This window comes from Bos taurus, chromosome 8 (genome assembly GCF_002263795.3).
Source record: "Bos taurus isolate L1 Dominette 01449 registration number 42190680 breed Hereford chromosome 8, ARS-UCD2.0, whole genome shotgun sequence".
NCBI classification, from domain to species: domain Eukaryota; kingdom Metazoa; phylum Chordata; class Mammalia; order Artiodactyla; family Bovidae; genus Bos; species Bos taurus.
Window position 1 is genome coordinate 52,424,717 of NC_037335.1, and position 16,863 is coordinate 52,441,579.

Here is a 16,863-nt window from a genome sequence, read left to right on the forward strand (position 1 = left end):
ACTTTTGGATAGCAGCCATTCTGACCGGCGTGAGATGATACCTCATTGTAGTTTTGATTTGCATTTCTCTGATAATGAGTGATGTTGAGCATCTTTTCATATGTTTGTTATCCATCTGTATGTCATCTTTGACAAAATGTCTGTTTAGTTCTTTGGCCCATTGTTTGATTGGGTCATTTATTTTTCTGGAATTAAGCTGCAGGAGTTGCTTGTATATTTTTGAGATTAATTCTTTGTCAGTTACTTCGTTTGCTATTATTTTCTCCCATTCTGAAGGCTGTCTTTTCACTTTGCTTATACTTTCCTTCGTTATGCAAAAGCTTTTAAGTTTAATTAGGTCCCATTTGTTTATTTTTGATTTTATTTCCATTACTCTGGGAGGTAGGTCATAGAGGATCCTGCTGTGATATATGTCGGAGAGTGTTTTGCCTATGTTTTCCTCTAGGAGTTTTATAGTTTCTGGTGTTACATTTAGATCTTTAATCCATTTTAAGTTTATTTTTGTGTATGGTGTTAGAAAGTGTTCTAGTTTCATTATTTTACAAGTGGTTGACCAGTTTTCCCAGCACCACTTATTAAAGAGATTGTCTTTTCTCCATTGTATATTCTAGCCTCCTTTGTCAAAGATAAGGTGTCCATAGGTACATGGATTTATCTCTGGGCTTTCTATTTTGTTCCATTGATCTATATTTCTGTCTTTGTGCCAGTACCATACTGTCTTGATGACTGTAGCTTTACAGTATAGCCTGAAGTCAGGCAGGTTGATTCCTCCAGTTCCATTCTTCTAAAAAGAAAAATATAAATTCTAAAAACATTCTATAGTGCAAAAGCATATCATTTCTTTGGGGTTCAGCTACATCATGGCTTGACCAAAAAAAAGAGACATCATATTTATGGGAGCCTGTCCATTTATTTAAAAAGTAAATCCCAGACCCCAAAACACTACTAGCCTTTTCTGTTTTATTTTTTATCAACCTTTTCACTTACTTCTAAATATCCTCTTTCCAAAAACTAATTATTTCCTCCTTTCAGCAATCCTGCCTCCCAGAGCAGCTGGTTTCCCCAGCTATTCACACACATCCACCTTCAGGGTCTGATTGCCTAATATTCATGCTGTGTCAGCTAAGAATAATAACCCTCATTACATTGATGGCTTTAAATGAAACCAGAAGTGTGTGCATGTTGGATGTAGAGTTTCAGCAAGCCTTTTACAACTAAGAACTACTTATTCAGCTTTCCTGGGCTTTCTGTAGCTCTTGAAGATTAAATACTCAAAAGACTAAATACTCTTGATTACCTGCTCATTCTTTACTGAGACACTCTGCTCCTTCAAAGAAGAACCCATATCACAGAGGCTGACCCAACTCTCCAGACCTAAGACTGGAGGATAGTAAGACAGGATTGCATATGATACCCTATTAATTGAAAGAACCTCACAAGGTCTTTTATTGAGTCTCCTGTCTCAGACAACATTTATCACAAAGTACCACATACAGAGGGCTTCCCAGGTGGCTCCAGTGGTAAAGAATCTGCTTGCCAATGCAGGAGACACAAGAGACATGGGCTTAATCCCTAGGCCAGAAGATCCCCTGGAGGAGGGCATGGTAACCCACTCCAGGATTCTTGCCTGGAGAATGCCATGGACACAGGAGCCTGGCAGGCTATGATCCATAAGGTCACAAAGCAAAACACGACTTAGCATGCACACACCACACACAGATTGCAGTCCTTATTGCTTATTGCTTATCCTTCCCTCTAATGCTTTAATATTTCCTCCAGGGGAAAAATTCTGTTCTAGTATATTAATGACAAAAGTGGTCTTGATAGTATCATTACTGTAGGAGATGAAATTCTGTTTGATGGGCAAAATCCCACAAGGATGAAAGTTAGGATAAAATAAAATTTAAAAACTTGCTTATCACTAACAAAAAGAGAAGGAAAGAAGCACAGAGTGGTGATGAGTCACACCTAATTGGCTAATATATATTAAGCAAAAGTAATTGACCCTAAAATAACTGCCACAGTATTGTATTCATTAAGCTAGTGTACATAATGTACCTAGAATCTCATAAAACATCCTGAGGGCAGAACTAGTTGGTTCAAAAAATATTTATGGAAAATGAACTGTTGTATTTCAACTTGTACATCCAGTAAAGCCTGCTAGTTTTTCTCTCTAGTTCTTTCATACTCTCACACTCCCATTTGGTGGGTTAAAGAATAGAAAAAAATATTAGGTACATCATACCACTTGAATAAATGAGTGAAAATAAGTTCATCACTGAGTTATGAAACTGTTTTGGTTGCTCCATGTTCTCAATTAAGTCATCAAAACCAAGGATGATGAATGAGAGAGAGGCAGAGCTCTCAGCTTTGGAAATCTTAGTTATGATAGAAGAAATCTATCTCTCAATTTGGCAGTCAGAATTTAAAGATGAGGGAAAAAAAGAATTTAAAGATGGTAGTTTTCTTCCTGCCAGATAAGGTCCACAGGATGTCAGAAAGTAAAACAACAACAACAACAAAACACATTGCTGGTGTTTTGCCCTACTGTCTCCAGACAGTAGCCTGAAGTAAGGATTCCTGGGTTTGAATTCTGATCACTCCACAAACAACTTCTAAGCTCTAATGATGTGGTAATTCACTTTCTCTCTGTGGGTCTCAGTTTCCTCAATTATCAAGTAACAGAATGACCTGTGATTTCTATGGCCCCACACAGCAATAAGTCAATGGTTTTATAAAGAATCTGTTCCTGTCTTTGAATGATGGGACAATCCTGTTGAATCAGGTTTAAATGTAAACCTGATTTAAAGCTGGGGAAAAGACTCAGTCTTAGAAAAAGCTAAAGTTGAAACAGAAATAGAGCATTTAACAATAACTGAAACCTGGTCCAAAATGGAATATTTCTCTCAAGAAGGAAACAGAAGAATCAATTTGGTAACGTTGGACACTTGATAACTGACCCATGAGGTATGGGTATGACGGGGGACTCCCTTTGGTCCTCAGACTGACTTTCACCCTAAAAGAGTTTGTTGGTATCATCTGGGATAGGCTGAAACTCTCCTGGAGCACACACAGCAATTCTGTAGAGGGATATGCTCTATAAGGAAATCAAAGACAGTGGTTCTACTATTTTAGATTCAAAAGATAAAGGTGAAACCCTTTACTTCAGAAACTAATTTTCTCCATTCCATTTCTTCTCTTCCACCCTTCCCCTCTGTCCTCTTCCTTTGGGATCATCTTCCAACAGATGAGTGTATCCTTCGAGCAAGTACGGTGGAGCCTGCAGGTGAGCGTTCCAAGACAGCCCTGTTGATCACTTCCTCCATTATGCTGGTGCTTCTGCTTGGGGCAGCTGTGATTGTCTGGAGGAAATCTCGGAGCAGAGCCAAGTCAACAGGAAAAGCTGGCTATGCAAAGCTGGCTGAACCTAGCGTGTCTTACTCCTCCTATAAGAGCAGCCATCGTGAGAGCTTTGAAGAGGATCAAGTGATTGAGTACAGAGACCGGGACTATGATGAAGATGATGATGATGACATTGTCTACATGGGCCAAGATGGCACTGTCTACCGGAAATTTAAATATGGGCTGTTGGATGATGACAATGAAGATGACCTGGAATACGATGATGAGAGCTACTCCTACCAGTAAACAGAGGCCATGCCCACCCCACCACATTGCACTCATGGGCATGCATGTGAGCATTACAAAGTTGGATTTTATCCCAACATACCAGGCTGACGTGAGGGTGCTTGTCTTCTTAACCAAGAGTCCAGCTAGAGTATATGAGGATGCTGAAATATTTTGTTCTTCTTTTGGATAGTTAAACTCAATTAACCATAATTATTCAACCATGACTGAGGGACAAGGATAAAATTCAGAGTAATTGTTCTCAAAACAATATCTCAAGACACAAAACATAGGAAGTTTTAAAAAAAAAAGTGAAATTTTTGTGCAAACTGTTTCATGTGATTAAAAAAAAAGAAATAGACCTATAGAAATTCTGTTTCTCAGCTGCATTGTAGAGATATTTGCTACCTTTTCGATTTCTGATATTTCTGTAATTGATTTGGGGGGATGAGGAGACAAAAGAACTGTTTGTCTTAGGGGATTTTCCTCCCCTTTTAGTTCTCTTGGGCAGAGATTTGTTCCTTAAGGGACCACTAAAGAAAGTTCTCCTCCTCATGCCATTTATACCAATTATTCCAGCTCACCCCTGAGTAATAGAGGCCACCTCTGCTGAGGCTGATCAGGATCTATTTGTAGACAGGAGGAAAGACATGAGAGGTTGCTTCATTGCCAAGAAGCATGTGTCCTCCATGCCCTGGTTCCTCTGCAGTAGTCCATAGTCATGATGATTCTAGAGCAAGCTCAGGCAGGAGATTGGTGGCAGCAAGCCCAGGAGGAAAGACATCACTGTTTCTGAGAATGTCAGTCTTACACTCTCATGATTTTTCTAAGGGTGTTTCTGGTTAGAAACATCAGCTAAAACATCAAGTAATGAAAGAAAATTGGTAATGTTAACCTAACATAAAATGGGATAAAATGACAAAAACTTGAAATACTCTTTTTAAAAAAAGGCTTTAGTTACTAAATTAAAGAGCTTTTATGAACAGCCCATCACAGAACTGTGGGCTCTTCGCAGAAAAAGTTAGGATGGAGTCTAACATGGAAATTTCCAACATCCTGCTCACCAGCTTAATCCAGCTGCGGCTCAGCCTTCCAGCACTCTTCATGTCTATGATTTCTGTTTCTAGACATCCTAGGCATCCCTTTTTCCATCCTCCTGTCCAGTACACTCTTGGATTTGTGCACACAGGACAGTTTTTCTGCAGGCAATAGAGGGAAGAGCTCCTACTAAGTGAAATTAAGTAAGCAGGGTTTTATGGATTTCCTTGTCAAAACAGAAGTGATAGGCAGTCTTGGGAGTGAACCACCAGAAAGAGATATTTTCAGATAATGAGGACAATCACACACACACACAAAATGTATTTCACACTATGCGCTAGGTACTGAGCTAGATAATTCCTTTTAAAAACTCACCCCGTTTAATATCACTGTAACTTCTTGAGGTTGGTACCATTATTACTCTTTTTTTAAATAGGAAAGCCAAAGCTTATGAAAAGTTAAATAGCCCAAGGTCACAGAAAGCTTATCAAGATTTAATAAAAAAAGGATGACTCTAAAGTGTGTTCCTAAAAATTATGCTACACTGACACGAAGTAGAAAAAGAAGCCTCCTAAATCTAATAAAGGCCTATCTTACTTTATGATATGGCAATGCTATTATCTTTGCTGAATGTGTACATTTTCTTTTTTTAAAAAAACATATCACTGACACAGGAAATCTTTGTAAAGAAGTCTTCGGTTTACTGAAGGCCTCTGTGTTTCTTTAAGGGAAAGCTCTTAAAACAAAGATTGGCAAACTTTCTCCGAAAAGAGCCAGATCCTAAATACTCTAGGATCTTTGTGCAACTATCAGCTCTGCCATTGTGGCATGCGTGCAGCCAACCCACAACAAATGGGTGGGCTGTGCACCAAGAAAACTGTATTTATGGGCACTGAAATTTGGGTTTAAGATAATTTTCACATATCATAAAATAGTATTCTTCTTTTGATTTTTTTCCTCAATCACTTAAAAATGTGAAAAACCATTCTTGCCTCAAGGCAATACAGAAACAGGTAATGGGCCAGATTTGGTCAAGAGACTGTAATTTGTTGACAGAAATTCCTAAGAGACCATGTATATCACAGACACATATGATACGCTCCAAAAAATTTTGATCATTTAAAATCACCCCCTGAAAACCTATTTGAACCCTTTATAGATCCTTTTGCAAATCTTAGAAACAAATAGAAATACATATAAGATAGCCATCTCATCATGGAGAATGAAATGGCAATCCACTCCAGTATTCTTGCCCAGGAAATCTCATGGACAGAGGAACCTGGTGGACTATAGTCAGTGGGGTTGCAAAGAGTCAGACACGACTGAGTGACTGAGCATGCACACACCAGCCATTTTATCAATGGAAGAATTCTTCATCTCTTGTTGTGTTATTGGAGTGTAGCCTATGGAAATGTGATTTTGTTTATATTGTGTTGTGCATCTTCCCTGATAATTCAAAACTCTGATAAACTGAGTCTGACATTTCTTTGTGTAGCCTGGAAATCGTTTCCCAAGAAAATTCTGTCTTTAGGATACACAATTAAGCATTAAATGAGGTCAAGATGACCTTGAAAACTAAGAAAAATTGTGTCATTACTCCATGTGATCCGAAAAATAAGGCTCAAACTGTACATGGGTACTTTGACATCTTTCCTTCTTTGTTCACAGTTAGGCCATATTATTCTCAGATTTCTTCTGAATATTCCACTAACAACTATCTAAAGACATAAATATGTAGTTGTAAAACAAAGTCACCTTTTGGTTTTCTGTTTGCTAATAACTTGGAAATACTGAGAATCCTCATAGACTGGAAATACACCAAGAAACTGGGCAAGAGCTTGGAAAGTTCTAGTTCATGGAAAGTAATTTTAAAATTTAAAATGAAATCAAAACCAGATAATGCTATAGCAGCTAGCTGATTAATGAATTACCTCTGAGGAGATCAGTCCTGGATGTACATTGGAAGGACTGATGTTGAAGCTGAAACTCCAATACTTTGGCCACCTGATGCGAAGAGCTGACTCATTTGAAAAGACCCTGATGTTGGGAAAGATTGACGGCAGGAGGAGAAGGGGACGACAGAGGATGAGATGGCTGGATAGCATCACCAACTCAATGGACTTGGGTTTGGGTGGACTCAGGGAGTTGGAGATGGACAGGGAGGCCTGGCGTGCTGCGGTTCATGGGGTCGCAAAGAGTCAGACACGACTGAGCAACTGAACTGAACTGACTTTTTATGTGATTAGTATTATGCTTTACCAAGTAAGAGTACTTGGTACTCTTTTCCCCTCCCTTTTATCTTTCTACTTCTAATGACTGACTTAGTCATATCAATGATAAACCTTCTTAAAAATCAAATCCAATCTGTCAGTCCCATCATCACTGGCTCAATTAGGCTCTTAGTCTCTCTCATCTGGACCTTTACTATAAAACTTCTCCTGACTTATTGCTGAACTTCAGTCTCTTTCACCCAATTTATCTACCCTGCTATCAGTGATCATTTCTAAGTTCTATCAGATCATCACATTGGGCTCACCATCACCTACCTTGATTATAACATTCAAAATTTTGCAAGATGTGACAACTGCCTGTATCTCAAATCTAAACATCCAGCAGTTCTTGGCCCCTCCTCATTTCCTAGCTTCTCTGCTGCTAAGTTGCTTCAGTCATGTCCAACTCTGTGTAACACGATAGATGGCAGCCCACCAGACTCCCCCATCCCTGGGATTCTCCAGGCAAGAACACTGGAGTGGGTTGCCCTTTCCTTCTCCAATGCATGAAAGTGAAAAGTGAAAGGGAAGTCGCTCAGTCGTATCTGACTCTTAGCGACCCCATGGACTGCAGCCTACTGGGCTCCTCTGTCCATGGGATTTTCCAGGCAAGAGTACTGGAGTGGGGTGCCATTGCCTTCTCCTCCTAGCTTCTCTACTTACACTCAATAGTACTGAATTGCTTCTAAGGTCTCTAGGGTATATCTTGTTATCTCATGTCCTTGGGCATACATTGTTCACTCTCCTTGGAATATTCTACCCCTACCCCTACTTTGACCTGGGAAATTTCTAACCATTCTTTAAAAATCATATTCCCTTATAACCTCTCTTGGGAGCCCTTCCCTGACCTTCTTGAAGAAGGTTAATCAGTTTATCACTTCTCTGCTACCTAGATCGGAGAAGGCAATAGCACCCCACTCCAGTACTCTTGCAAGGAAAATCACATGGATGGAGGAGCCTGGTGGGCTACAGTCCATGGGGTCGCTAAGAGTCGGACACATCTGAGCAACTTCACTTTCACTTTTCACTTTCATGCATTGGAGAAGGAAATGGCAACCCTCTCCACTGTTCTTGCCTTGAGAATCCCAGGGACGGGGAGCCTGGTGGGCTGCCGTCTATGGGGTCGCACAGAGTCAGACATGACTGAAGCGACTTAGCAGCAGCAGCAACAGCTATGTGCAAACAGTAGTGTGCTTTCATATCATACTCTGTTATAACTGTTTCATTCACATCTATATCTACTAAGAGGCAGGGTACATCTATCTACTAAGAGACTGGGTACTTCTTGAGGCAACTACTATTTCCTTTCCAGAACCTAGCACAGTGTCCAGCATTTGATAAACAACCAAGAAATATTGATGGAATTGAATATTAAGAAGACAGGACTCATAAATATGAAGTAATCAGGCAATGATATAGGCATATATTATGCAGTCCATTCCTAGTCTTGAGTGTAAATGATAAGGCAGGTGGTGCAGGTGCTTCTGTCAGTTAAATATGAGAAGTATGAGATAAACACAAATTAGACCTTGTTAGGGATGGCTTCATGGGGAAAAGACTCATGCTTGGATTTGATTTGAAAAAGAAAAGAGGATGCAGAGTGTATTCCTCAAGGAAGGCAGTGGAGTTAGTAAGTTGCTGACCTGGCTTTTACAATAATTATAATGTTTATTCACTGTGTATTAAGAATTTACCACATTCTAGGCACTGTTTTGGAAATAACAGTGAGTGAAATCAATCAAATCTTGGACTTGAGGAATTTTCAGTCTAGTGGGGGAGAAATAAATAATAACACAACTACCATTTTTGATGCCTTCTATGTGCCAGCCACAGTCTTGGGCCCTTTTCTCATATGACCTAATTGAATCCTTACAGCACAAATGCTGTAGAGTAGGAATGTGCTCCCTCTTTACAGATGAGTGCCATCAGACAGGGTGTGAGTGGTCCAATTGGGATGTGAGCCTAAAACTTTAGTCCATCTTCCTTCTGCTGTACCACCCTACTTCTAAGGGAAGAAAGAATATGGGCTTTGTCAGTAATCCCTGGATTTCATTTGGGGATTTTTTTTTTTTTTTAGCTATATGGAATTTGAATTATCAGAAAGTGATGCCAGGGAAGCACCCATGGGATCCTATGGTTCAGGTGCCTAATTTCACCTAGAGGCATAGTGTTGAGGGGTAATGAGGAAAAGAATTTTAGGTAATTATGCACATAAACTGTGTATAAGTCAAATTATTAAAAAGTATTCATGAGAAAATAAAATACAATTTCAAAAGATAAAAGGTATTCATGAGAGATTCTACCATATAAAAGAAAAAAAAATTCAAACATTAAGAATTTCCAAACATGGAAATCAGAAGGGCATCAAGTGGGGAAAGAAGACTGCTATTTAGAGAAACTGGAGATAAAAATTTTAGGTGCTGAACACAAACACTTGACATTGGAATAGACCTTTTAAGATCTGTTCAGAGTTAAGGAGGTATACTTCAGAGCTCATGAAAAAGAAGCTGTTTAGGGTACTACCCAGTTGAAGACTGAAGTTCAGATGCCATCAACTGAAATAAAGAGTAGCCTGCAATTTACACTGAAATGTAAGAACTGTAAATAGATTGTGTTTCCAAAGGAAATATATTAATTTTATCAGTGAATGCTTGGCATACACTCTGGGTCTAATTAATCACCACACAGAAACAACATCTGATACTGAAGAAGTGAGATAAAAATTTGAGGCTGTATTTGGAATTTCACTTTTAAAGCCTCCTATGTCTACCTTGGGAGAGTGAAAAAGCTGGCTTAAAACTCAACATTCAGAAAACTAAGATCATGGCATTTGGTCCCATCACTTCATGGTAAATAGGTAGGGAAATAACAGAAACAGTGACAGGCTTTATTTTTGGGGGCTCCAAAATCACTGCAGATGGTGATTGCAGCCATGAAATTATAAGACATTCCTTGGAAGAAAAGCTATGACAAACCTAGACAACATATTAAAAACCAGAGACTACTTTGCCAACAAAGGTCCATCTAGTCAAAGCTATGGTTTTTCCAGTAGTCATGAATGGATGTGAGATAAAGAAAGCTGAGTGCCAAAGAATTGATGCTTTTGAACTGTGGTGTTGGAGAAGACTCTCAAGAGTCCCTTGGACAGCAAGATCAAATCAGTCAATCCTAAAGTAAATAAACCTGAATATTCATTGGAAGGACTGATGCTGAAGCTGAAGCTCCAATATTTTGGCCACCTGATGTGAAGAACTGACTCATTGGACAAGACCCTGATGCTGGGAAAGACTAAGGGCAGGAAGAGAAGGGGACAAAGGATGAGATGATTGGATGGCATCACAGACTCGATGGACATGAGTTTGAATGAGCTGTGGGAGTTGGTGATGGAAAAGGAAGCCTGTTTTAAAAAGTTATAAGGTAAAGAAAGAGTTGAGGATTGAAGTCTGTTTTACTCACTTATGCAGTCTTGGTTACCAACACTAGGTAGAAAGGCCATTCATTTATTTACAGGAATGAAAATCATTGCATGTGAGTGCCTTTGGAGCTAAGGGTAGAAGCTAGAACAGGGTCTGCAGCCATGCTTAACTGTAAAGAAGGCTTGAAAACAAGTTTTTGGTATAAGGATATGAGATTACCATGACGAGTTTAGTACAATCGTGACTAATCTTCTAGGGCTTTGCCACCAGAATGAAAGTTTTCCATCATCCAGAAAGAGGAGGGTAGGAGAGAGTAGCTGTTAGGTAGCCTGATAAGAAGGCCTCTCTAACAAAAGTGTTCATTGATAAGAACTGATCCTAGCCAGCAAGGGAAATGATATAAGCCTTGCTAAAATATTAAGTGAAAAAGAAATATGTTTGTACAATAGAGAATTATAACTAATACTGGAGCAGAACCAGATTGAGGTCAGGAGCATTAGCATCCCTCTGACTAAGTTATTGTTATCCAGGAAGGCTCTTTGTTGTCCAGGAGGGTGATTCTGGACTTGATAAGCTGATCCTTGAACAATCTGGGTTGGCATTGCCTGGGCTCACTTACAAGCAGATGTTTTTCAACAGTAAATACTATAGTACTGCCGTGTTTGGTTGAATCCTCGATGCGCAGGAACCACAGACCTGGAGGACCAACTGTAAATTACACCCAGATTAAACCCTAATGTTCTTTAAGGGTCAACTATCAATTCTGCCGTATCCTTTAGGCTTTTAGTTTTAAATGATAGAAAAGTCAACCCAAACTGGCCTAAAAAGGAATTTATGGGCTCATTTAATCAAAAAGGTCTAGGGCTAAGGGTGAAATCAGTACTGCTGGAAATGGGGCTTAGACAATGGCATCAGGTACAGGTTTCTTTCCATCTCTTGCCTGTCTTTTGCTATATTGGCTCCCTCCTCCTTGGAAGTCTCCCTCACATTGACAGAATGAGGGCCTGAAATATCAGACCTGGTCCACTTCCAGTAGGAAAAAGATCCTACCTCCGATCACATCTCAGGAAAACTTCTGTGCTATCTCATTGGCTCAGAAAAGGCATTTGCTAGTTTCCAGGTATAAATACTCCACCTGTGGCCAATTTCAAGCTTCAAATGTAATGTCAATTAATGTGCATTTGGAAGAAATTCTTAAAGATCAACATTCAGAAAACTAAGATCATGGCATCCAGTCCCATCACTTCATGGGAAATAGATGGGGAAACAGTGGAAACAGTGTCAGACTTTATTTTTTTGGGCTCCAAAATCACTGCAGATGGTGATTGCAGCCATGAAATTAAAAGACACTTACTCCTTAGAAGGAAAGTTATGACCAACCTAGACAGCATATTGAAAAGCAGAGACATTACTTTGCCAACAAAGGTCCATCTAGTCCAGGCTATGGTTTTTTCAGTGGTCATGTATGGATGTGAGAGTTGGACTATAAAGAAAGCTCAGCACCAAAGAATTGATGATTTTGGACTGTGGTGTTGAAGACTCTTGAGAGTCCCTTGGACTGCAAGGAGATCCAACCAGTCCTTCCTAAAGGAAATCAGTCCTGGGTGTTCATTGAAAGGACTGATGCTGAGGCTGAAACTCCAATACTTTGGCCACCTGATGTGAAGAGCTGATTCATTGGAAAAGACCCTGATGCTGGGAAAGATTGAGGGCAGGAGGAGAAGGGGATGACAGAGGATGAGATGGTTGGATGGCATCATCGACTCAATGGACATGGGTTTGGGTGGACTCTGGGAGTTGGTGATGGACAGGGAGGCCTGGCGTGCTGCAGTTCATGGGGTTGCAAAGAGTCGGACACGACTGAGTGACTGAACTGAACTGAACTGGAAGAAGTGTAAAGAGGGGAAACATTATACAGCATTTCTATTGCACAGATGCATCAGATTCAATAACCTCAAGAACACAGCTAATAGTAGAATGTAAAATAATTAGGAAGTTATCAGGTTTGCTTATTTGTTAGCTGAGTTTTTAATACAGCTTTAGTAGAAAGTCTTATGACTTAATGTTTTTAGTCATAGCTGAGTCTGAGTATTCACGAGATTCCTGACAAATTAACAACTGGGTTTCTAATCTGGGACAAGACAGCTTCAGCATTCCACTCTTCTGCTCTTTTTTAGGTAGAATCTTTTCTATGATTTTTTTTTCTTTCTCTCAATAATAAATATCTCATCAAGAATTTTCTTTTTTTTCCCACAAGTTCCCCCACTCTAATATTCTCAGAAGACAAAAAATAGTAATAATAGTGATAGTATAACTGTTACTATTATGCTCATTTCCACCAGCAATCAAAGAAGAGCAAATGTAATCAATAATGTCACAGCAAAAACTGTTTTAATTATAGCATATAATTCTGAAGTTCTGCCCACTGCCAGAGATAGTGACATGGACAATTTCATGTATTACTTGGTGTAGGGTATGCCAATATATCATTTTTTTATTCCTGAATCACAAACTGCCACAAATTTAGCATCTTAAGATAACATTCAGGACTTCCCTGGTGGTCTGGAGATTAAGAATCCACTTGCAGTGATTAAAAGCGCAGGATGCATGGGTTCAATTCCTGGTCTGGGAGGATCCCATCTGCTATGGAGCAACTAAGCCCACTCACCCTAGAGCCTGTGCTCTGTAACAAGAGAAACCTTTACAATGAGAAGCCCATGCACTGCAACTAGAGAATAGCCCCCACTGGCTGCAGCTGGAAAAAAAAAAAAACAAAAACCTGCGTGCAGCAGCGAAGACCCAGCACAGCCAAAAATAAATAAATAATTTTTTAAATTAGCATCCATTTATTATCTCATAATGTTATAAGTCAGAAGTCCAGGTGGGCTTGACTGGGTTCTCTGCCTGAGTCTAACAAGGTCAAAACCAAGGTGTCAGCCAGGCTGGCTCTTACCTGGAGGCTCTGGAAAAAAACTGTTTTCCCAGGTACTCAGATTGCTGACAGAATCCAGTTTCTTGTGGCTCTAGAATTGAGGTTCCTGCTTTCTTTTCTGGCTGTAGGCCAGAGGTCACTCGGCTCCAGAGGTAACTCTCGGGGCTCATGCATGCCCTCACAGTGTGGCCCTCTTCAAAGCCAACATCCATGCATTGAATGTTTCTCATGCTCTGAATCTGATGGTCCCTCTGATTACCAGCTGGAGAAAACCTTGCATTTAAAAGGCTCCTATGATTCCTCATGGAGAAGGCGATGGCACCCCACTCCAGTACTCTTGCCTGGAAAATCCTATGGATGGAGGAGCCTGGCTGGCTGCAGTCCATGGGGTCGCTGGGAGTCAGATACGACTGAGTGACTTCACTTTCACTTTTCACTTTCATGCATTAGAGAAGGAAATGGCAGCCCACTCCAGTGTTCTTGCCTGGAGAATCCCAGGGCCGGGGGAGCCTGATGGGCTGCCGTCTATGGGGTCGCACAGAGTCGGACACGACTGAAGCGACTTAGCAGCAGCAGCAGCAGGATTCCTCAATTGGGCCCACCTGGAGAACCTCCCTTTGGCTTTAGTGTAACATAATCACAGGCATGATAGCTCATTGTATTCACTGGGGATTAGAGCGAGAAATCTTGAGCCTTGAGGTGTTATTTTAGGACTCCTCTTACTATAACAAATAAAATTCTTTTACAAATCAATCTAACAAAATATGTTAGTCATTTCGATGTGTGTTCTATTTGAATTCACCAATTCCCTGCTAGGAAATATTATAAACAGAACCAAAGCATTAAAAAATCATCGTTGTTTATAATTTAAAACTACTTTACAGAATTGCCAACATTCGCTGGATCATAGAAAAAGCAAGAGAGTTCCAGAAAAATATCTATTTCTGCTTTATTGACTATGCCAAAGCCTTTGACTGTGTGGATCACAAGAAACTGTGGAAAATTCTGAAAGAGATGGGAATCCCAGACCACCTGACCTGCCTCTTGAGAAACCTGTATGCAGGTCAGGAAGTAACAGTTAAAACTGGACGTGGAACAACAGACTGGTTCCAAATAGGAAAAGGAAAGGAATACGTCAAGGCTGTATATTGTCACCCTGCTTATTTAACTTTTATGCAGAGTACATCATGGGAAACACTGGGCTGGATGAAGCACAAGCTGGAATCAAGATTGCTGGGAGAAATATCAATAACTTCAGATATGCAGATGACACCACCCTTATGGCAGAAAATGAAGAAAAACTAAAAAGCCTCTTGATGAAAGTGAAAGAGGAGAGTGAAAAAGTTGGCTTAAAGCTCAACATTCAGAAAACGAAGATCATGAGCATCTAATCCCATCACTTCATGGGAAATAGATGGGGAAAGAGTGGCTGACTATTTTTCTGGGCTCCAGAATCACTGCAGATGGTGACTGCAGCCATGAAATTAAAAGACCCTTACTCCTTGGAAGGAAAGTTAGGACCAACCTAGATAGAGTATTCAAAAGCAGAGACATTACTTTGCCAACAAAGGTCCGTCTAGTCAAGGCTATGTTTTTTCCAGTGGTCATGTATGGATGTGAGAGTTGGACTGTGAAGAAAGCTGAGCGCCGAAGAATTGATGCTTTTGAACTGTGGTATTGGATAAGACTCTTGAGAGTCCCTTGGACCGCAAGGAGATCCAACCAATCCATCCTAAAAGAGATCAGTCCTGGGTGTTCATTGGAAGGACTGATGCTGAAGCTGAAACTCCAATATTTTGGCCACCTGATGCGAAGAGCTGACTCATTGGAAAAGACCCTGATGCTGGGAAAGATTGAGGGCAGGAGGAGAAGGGGATGACAGAGGATGAGATGGTTAGATGGCATCACCGACTAAATGGACATGAATTTGGGTGAACTCTGGGAGTTGGTGATGGACAGGGAGGCCTGGCGCACTGAGGTTCATGGGGTCACAAAGAGTCAGACATGACTGAGTAACTGAACTGAAGTTTACAAAGACTATACAAAATACCCTATAATAGTTACATATAATAAGCAAGATATAGAAATTCATGTATACTACCATTCATGTGTATTTCTGAAATTAAAAAGCTATGTGGATTATGCAAGCTGAATTGTAAAAAGCAAAGATAAACAACATTATCTGTCCCCAAAGAGCTTAATACTGAGGTGGAAAAACAAATTCATGTACAAATAACCACAAAATGAGGGAGAATGAAAGCAGTACAATAATTCCAGGGGGAAAAAAACCACAACAAAACCATTGGAACACAGAGACTGTTAGATAAAGCAAATCAATGCACCTAAAACCTTTCTGGGGAGAAATACCGAGGAAACACTCATTCTTCGCTAAAGCGATATGTTCTGGTTAAAGGGCCATATACATATTCCATAACTGGCCAAATGCTTGACCTTAATGAAACCTGTTTCTCCTCACACAACTTATCATTATCTACAAAGCAACTAGCAGAAGAGTTTCTTAATAGAAGCCCTATTTATACTGTGACTGTCCAAGAGAAGCCGTGTTTCTACAATAAAACCCTCCTTTCTCCCCAAGTCTTAAAAACCTCAAATGTTAAGGTTTCAGCTACAAAGCCACAGGTGATCTTAGTCATGTGCTGAGAACATTGGAAAAGGAAAGACAGCAGGAATTTAGACCCTCTCTAGGTCACTTTCACTTTGAATCCATGTAGAAAAACCCTTAGATACAGGATTGGAACATGGCCTGAGAAGAAAGTCAGGAAAGCAGGCTCATCTGAACTGTGGAGGAGAAAACTCAGGAAAGCCTCCTTTGCCCCAAAGGGCTGAGCTGAGGATGAACATGTAGGTATAACACTGCTCCACTCAGCCAGTTCCCAGCGGCTGGACTTCAGACATCAGGTTGGAGGGGGAGCTGTGCAAACAGGACAGGCAGGCAGGAGATCACCAAGTCAGACAACTCAGTGGAAGTAGAACTCTCGTCTGGGTGCTGCAAGATTGTCAAAAGGTGGTGGTTGGCCTGGGTTCCAGAGTCCCCGGTCTCAGGCCGGCAGCCTTATAAAGATGGCTTCGGAAGTATTTTCTTTATGGATCTGTTCCTGAAACAAAAGAACACAGAAACCTAATCAAATTGCAAATCAAGAAGTGACTGGGCAACGATAGAATTGACAAAGGCCAGACTTTGTGATACTTATCGCTAGGCTGTAAGGGATCAGAAGGGATCTTTGTGACGGATGCTCCAGGATTATCTAAGAACAATGTCTCTCTCTCCCCTTCCCTCTGTTTTGAACTGGGATTGAAATTTTTATTCCCCATGATCCCTTTGGCCAAACTCCATGAGTCCTTTACTGCCTTTGCAACATGCTTTGCAGCACAGCTGTATAGCTGTATAACATGTGGATAATTTCTCTGTCCTGTTTTTCTGTTGATTTTCAATTTTAAACAGCTGTTTGCTGTTTCCCAATTTCATCCGTTGTAGGTGGATTTCTGTTGGCCTTAAATAGACCTGCCTGTGAACACTTGCACATGAGCATTAAAGGAGATAAGACTTGTGAATATCTAT

General features: G+C 40.3%; 1 protein-coding gene across 2 annotated transcripts in view; it reads left to right on the forward strand.

Moving 5' to 3' along the window:
• Positions 1-6,432, forward strand: part of PCSK5 (proprotein convertase subtilisin/kexin type 5) — a 519,623-nt gene extending 513,191 nt beyond the window's left edge. Inside the window, exon 38 of one of the 2 annotated variants that reach the window (XM_024996182.2) lies at positions 3,248-6,432. In XM_024996182.2, coding sequence (XP_024851950.1) covers positions 3,248-3,648 — 401 coding nt within the window. In that variant the 3' untranslated portion in view covers positions 3,649-6,432. The remainder of the gene's footprint in view (positions 1-3,247) is intronic. The other variant, XM_024996184.2, reaches the window with a different exon arrangement.
• The last annotated feature ends 10,431 nt before the right edge of the window (positions 6,433-16,863 follow it).